Raw genomic sequence first — 6,561 nt, 5'->3', positions numbered from 1 at the left:
TTGTATCTTGTATTTTTTTGTTAAAATTGCATAAATAAATAGTTAGCATTATCTGATGTATTGGTGACTAAACGAAATGTCATAGTAATTCCCAGAAAACGTAGATTTTGCATGAATGACTCATGGGTGAAATGTGTGAAACCCCAATCAATGCACAATAAAATGTTCTGAACATAAGATAGGGGGTATTACAAGTGTTATCAGTTTGAGTTAAAATTCACCCGATAACTGAAAATTTCACCAATGCGATTGAAAAAATATATAATAAATCCATCCACTCCCCCTGTTGTATGTCTTATAAATTATGCACAATCATGAAATATACTAAACTTCAAAAGGTATTTATAATAGAATGTGATCGACTATGATAAACTGTCTTCTCAGTTCGATTGGTCTTGCTAGATGTACATTTTATTAAGACATACCTACTAATTTACAATGTTAAGTGATAATGACAAAAAAGAATTTAAGATTGATCATTTATAATATCAAACTTAAAATGTCTTATATTTAAATAACAGACTGCAATTATAGCTGTCCATCAAAACTCTTAGAAGTATGCCAAAACATTTAAATCAAACTGCAACAGCAAAAGATCCATTAATTTAGATAACCTTTTTGTGCAAACAGTACATAAAAATCTCATCCAATTCCTAATGGATCCACTGACGTTGATAACCTCTCAAACCCCAAGTGTACTTACACAGCCTTTCACCTATACAGCTGACACCAGTGGTGTAGCGGAGGGTAAATGCACATACATGGGAGCATTACTTTACTCACTGCGAACAGCATTTACACACCAATCTTTTTTTTTTTAATCTTTTTTTTTTTTTTACATATGTGTATATACACACACACACACACCACTGGATGGCACTACTGCAGCTGGTACACACAGTCAGTATTGGGGTACGGAGGAAGGTTGAGCTGGTACTTCTTCTCCATGGCAGGAGGCACAAAACGTCCACCCAGATAGTGGTAGCGTCCACAGAAGTGTTTTGCTGACTTCTTAGGGGCAGTCAGGGAGATTAGCATGTCTGGCTGGAGTCCATCTGTGCTGCCCTGCTCCACATCCCAACCTGAAGAGGACATGTACAGTATGGGAGAATATCTCCATCCCAATGGAAACATTTTGGCTGAGCTAATAGACTTAAGGCACACTGTATTGAACCTCTGGATTCAACAAATAACGTTCCTGATGTTTTCTGAACGAAATACTGCCCAAAATGTGGTTTTTAATCAAGGCATTTTCTTTTGCTTTTTTTTTTTTGATAACTTGTTAATAGATCAATTGAAATATCTGGTGGTGACCCACAGAAATGCAGGACTGATTATGGCAAGTCAGTTTATATTTGGCTTGGCTAGCTAGCTTGCTAATATGATTTGACTAATGCAGCAACACCAGATCAACAGTATTAGCTATTTAGCCCCCTGCCCCAGTTCCTAGAGGGAAGTGGACTGCGGTGTGAGGGGATGCAGAGGCTCACTCCGTCTGTTGCTTTTCTGGACCACTGCCGAGGGTTGGGGGTCTTACTGCCACTTTTACAGTTGCCAAAGCATCACCCAGGTGGGTGCTACATTTCAGTAGTGGATGATCCAGCCTACCTATGGAGGAGGAGCTGCGACTATCCAAGACTACTAAGTGCCCATTGAGAAGCTCCGTGGCCTGTCTGTCTGAAGGTCTCTGTACCATCTATGCTCCCTCTTCTCAAGATACTACATTTCTGTACTGCCTATCATCTAAAGATGTCGAAGACCATCACCCAAATACTGCCAGATTTTGCTAAATTGTTTTTGGTTTATTTTGTTTCTAAACCAACTTTGAGATTCTACTATATAAAATCAACTATTACCTTGTGATTGAGATATAGTAGAGACTGGATATTTTTACTAGACTTGCTTATCATTGAAAGACATCTATATCTGCCCTCTAGATTCTAGTTTGAAGTGAGTTAAGGGCCCACCCACCTGAGGGGATGTCAATACTAACTATGGGTACAGTGGTCTTCTTCAGCACGTCCAGGATGGAGCCAAAAGGCTCCCGCACTGCACCCTTGAAGCTGAAGCCAAAAATGGCGTCTATCACCAGGTTGTAAGCCTCGTCGACCACCATTGCCTAAGAGGATCATCTGTCACTTTCAGAATTAACACCACTGCACATTATCACATACACACTCCAAGATAAATACATCAACAACCTTTTATACAACACTGACACTCCCAGATAATTTTATGTGAGGTAGCCGAGGAGTCAGGACACACACCTAACAACCAAATAGACTTTGTTCTGAGGTTAACACAGGAGCCACAGCTCACTAGTACCTCAGGCATTTCAGTTAGGAAAGGGATATCCATCTTCTCACACTGGGTGGTCAGACCCTGGAACAACAGTTTGTTTGGCCTCTTTGGGTACAGTATGGTAGGTGCATAACCCTGTAGTCACACACAAAGCATCAAACACAAAGAATCACAGACTATAGGCATGTTACTTAGCAATGCATACTAATAGGTTATTTAAGCCTATTTGATGCCAATTTAAAAGTCACTTACTATTACAGAAAAAGCACAACACAGCATTGATTCCAAAAGCAATAGATGCCTTTAAGAAAAATGGGTTAATTATAATAATAACCAATTCTCTAATATCTACTGCATATCAGATGAGAAGGATGAAACACTCACAAAGAGTTTGAGATGTCTGGCACAGACCAGGCCATCTCCTCCATTGTTACCTGGGCCACAAATCACAAGCAAAGAGGGTCTGGCTATGACCAGAGAGCTGGTGGGGTAGGCCTAGAACAGAAGAAAGGCAACAGGTGAATAAAAAGGTAGCCTAAAAGCAACACTTAAAGCACATGTCAAGCTTAAAACCATTTCAACCAGCCTAAAGTAGGGCCCTCATGACTTCCAATTGTGAAATGTCTAATCTACACTATGCAGAGTCTAAATTGAGTTAAACTTGTGCTTCTGAGATTTTCCAATGCTGAACAGCGCACAGCTGTGGCATTCACCATCTCACAGCACCTTGGGCAGTACCAGTCATTGTAAGAGACACTCCTAGGGGAAATACTGAGTCTCACCCTGGTGATTGCTGTAGCACAGCTGAGCCCAGCCAGCTCCATCAGCTGGTCCACACTGAAGCCATACTCTGAGAACAACTCCTCGTCAATTTGCTGAGCCTCCTCCTGCCTGAGGATACAGATAAATATATCACACAGTTCACACACATGCAGGCATGCGCACACACACACACACACACACACACACACACACACACACACACACACACACACACCCTTATTCCTTACCCAAGGTATTTTATGGACTGGGCCATGGTGGACGCCAGTCCACTGAAGCACTCCTTATATAGACTATTTGTCACACTGACCAATGGACATGCCCTCCTGTGGGAGAGGACTGTGGTTGTCCGTAATGTCACAAGGAACCCAATCCTAAACAGAGCCCGCAGACTCAACATCCAGTTGGTTCAAACACCTGGAAGAGGAGGAACATATTCACATTCAATGAGAGACCCATGTTTGAATGTAATGGACACTGAAGATGACAGGTGAGTAAACAGGTGTTATTGTTATTGCCTGGGTGCCAGTCTGTTTCTGCGCCCTTGCCAACTCCTTATGGAATTGTCATCCAAAAATGTTTGATTTGACAATGAGCAATGGAGTTGGCAGGAGCACAAACAGATCGGGGCCTGGCTTATGTTTTTGTGCATGTATGTGCTTTAAGCTATGGTTTTCATAACAAAAAATATATAAATAACTTAAGTTATCAAGAAAGACCTCTGCAGTAAAACATCTAAATAACAGTTTAAACAGAACTATGCCTAATACCAAGCAAGCACAACACTGAAAACCTCCAACTTGAATACTAATTTGTTATGGATGTGAGCAAGTCAAGTGATTTGAAAGATGATTAGTAAGACTCACCAAATGCACAATCTTCTAGATTTAAAGGTTGTTAATCTTCAAATATTCAATTGCACAATTTACGAACCAAATGACACAATTTAAATCGCCTATAAAACCGTGTGTCTGGTGCAGTTTGTTACGCGAATTGCTTAGCATTTACTTCCTGTATAATCGGAAACCGTTTCTTCTTCTTCTTTTGGTATCATCGCGTTCGCACATTTGTTTGTGCATGCCGCCACCTACTGTGCAGTAATGTGTTCTCAATCACGTTATATTTTGTGATATAAAAAGGAAGGAGGAAAGGAAAAAAATGGCACCACTAACCCTAAACCTATATACCACTATTTCATCACCCCCCCATGCAACTACTTTAACTGATCCGACACCAGGCTGATGGCCTGAGAGGACGAGAATCTTTTGTTCAACAGAACTTGTAACTTTTCTGCAGTAAAACCCTTTACATCCAAGTGCCTCTCAGCAGCTGCCACCACAACATCTATTTTCTGGGATTCCATTTCTGCGGTACAGTTGATAACTAGGAAGCCTACGCCTAATACTCAACCTTGACCCATTATCCTCTAATCTCTTCTCTTGCACCGGGCACTTCTGATCCCCAAAAACATGGGCACGCCCACAATCGATACACAGTTTTTTTTCCACCGATACCACACATTCCTTTGCCCCATGCTCACCTGCACACTGCTCACATCTTGGAATCTCCCTCCTACACTGTGATGCAACATGACCATAAGCTTGGCATCTAAAACACCTCAAGCAGGGTTTCCCAAACTCGGTCCTCGGGACCCCATGGGCAACAACTTTTGGTTTTTGCCCTAGCACTACACAGCTGATTCAAATAGTCAACTAATTACCAAGGACATTTATGTAAAAGCGAATAATTATGTGAATATGTATTTTCAGATGCAAGTGAAAAGGCATAAACCCTAATTTTTTGTAGCAATTAATGTACATGTAATTCTAAATTATTAAATGATTAAAATAAAAACACATAATAGAAGAAACCATGTGTCAGTATTTTATTTTTATATGACCACCTTATGTCCTTGTAGCTATTTTCCATATTCATTTTGATTATTTCAATATTTCATTTTTTTCCTATGAATGAAAAGAACAGATAATATTTTAACTGAGACAAACAATATGACTCTGTGGAGGCAGAAGCACATATAAAACACAGTGTATCCAGTCATCCAGGTACAAATCCAATTTTATTCGTCACATACACATATTTAGCAGATGGTATTGTGTGTAGCGAAATACTTGTGTTCCTAGCTCCAACAGTGCAGTAGTATCTAACAATTCCCAACAATACACAAAAATCTAAAGTAAAATAATGGAATTAAGAAATATACAGTACCAGTCGAAAGTTTGGACAAACTTGATGACAGCTTTGCACACTCTTGGCATTCTCTCAACCAGCTTCATGAGGAATGTTTGAGTTCCCAAATATGCTGAGGATTTGTTGGCTGCTTTTCCTTCACTCTGCGGTCCAACTCATCCCAAACCATCTCAATTGGGTTGAGGTCGGGTGACGGTGGAGGACAGTTCATCTGATGCAGCATTCCATCACTCTCCTTCTTGGTCAAATAGCCCTTACACAGCCTGGAGGTGTGTTGGGTCATTGTCCTGTTGAAAAACAAATGATAGTCCCACTAAGAGCAAACCAGATAGGATGGCATATCTGTAACAGTGTAGGTTCCGTCCCTCTCTTCGCCCCAACCTGGGCTCGAACCAGGGACCCTTGCACACATCAACAACTGACACCCACGAAGCATCGTTACCCATTGCGCCACAAAAGCCGCAGCCCTTGCAACGCAAGGGGAAACCCTACTTCAAGTCTCAGAGCGAGTGACATCACTGATTGAAACGCTATTAGCGCGCACCACCGCTAACGAACTAGCCATTTCACATCGGTTACATATCGCTGCAGGATGCTGTGGTAGCCATGCTGGTTAAGTGTGCCTTGAATTCTAAATAAAGCACAGATAGTGTCACTAGCAAAGCACCCCCACACCATCACACCTCCACCTCCATTTTTCACGGTGGGAACCACACATGCGGAGATCATCCGTTCACCTCCTCTTCGTCTCACAAAGACACATCAGTTGGAACCAAAAATCTCAAAGGACAGATTTCCACCGGTCTAATGTCCATTGCTCGCGTTTCTTGGCCCAAGCAAGTCTCTTCTTCTAATCGGTGTCCTTTAGTAGTGGTTAGTAGTGATTCACACAGTCTCCTCTGAACAGTTGATGTTGAGATGTGTCTATTACTTGAACTCTGTGAAGTGTTTATTTGGGCTGCAGTAACTCTAATGAACTTATCCTCTGCAGCAGAGGTAACTCTGGGTCTTCCTTTCCTGTGGTGGTCCTCATGAGAGCCAGTTTCATCATAGCACTTGAAGATATTTTCAAAGTTCTTGACATTTTCCAGATTGATTAATGTCTTAGAGTAATGATGGACTGTCGTTTCTCTTTTCTTATTTGAGCTGTTCTTGCCATAATAATATTATGGACTTGGTCTTTTACCAAATAGGGCTATCTTCTGTATACCACCCCTATCTTGTCACAACACAACTGATTGCCCTAAATGCATTAAGTAGGAAAGAAATTCC

General features: G+C 41.2%; 1 protein-coding gene across 1 annotated transcript; it reads right to left on the bottom strand.

Annotated features, from left to right (window-relative positions):
• Window positions 1-389: 389 nt before the first annotated feature.
• On the bottom strand, window positions 390-4,099 carry naxe (NAD(P)HX epimerase). The gene is made up of 7 exons (XM_029735932.1): window positions 3,948-4,099; window positions 3,312-3,498; window positions 3,084-3,192; window positions 2,686-2,796; window positions 2,326-2,436; window positions 1,972-2,119; window positions 390-1,082 (listed from the first exon to the last, which is right to left on the bottom strand). Exons 2-7 carry the CDS (start codon window positions 3,479-3,481, stop codon window positions 880-882), a joined length of 852 nt encoding a protein of 283 aa, XP_029591792.1. The 5' UTR covers window positions 3,482-3,498; window positions 3,948-4,099; the 3' UTR covers window positions 390-879.
• Window positions 4,100-6,561: the final 2,462 nt, after the last annotated feature.

This window comes from Salmo trutta, chromosome 36 (genome assembly GCF_901001165.1).
Source record: "Salmo trutta chromosome 36, fSalTru1.1, whole genome shotgun sequence".
NCBI classification, from domain to species: Eukaryota; Metazoa; Chordata; class Actinopteri; order Salmoniformes; family Salmonidae; genus Salmo; species Salmo trutta.
This window is presented reverse-complemented; position numbering and strand designations above follow the sequence as displayed.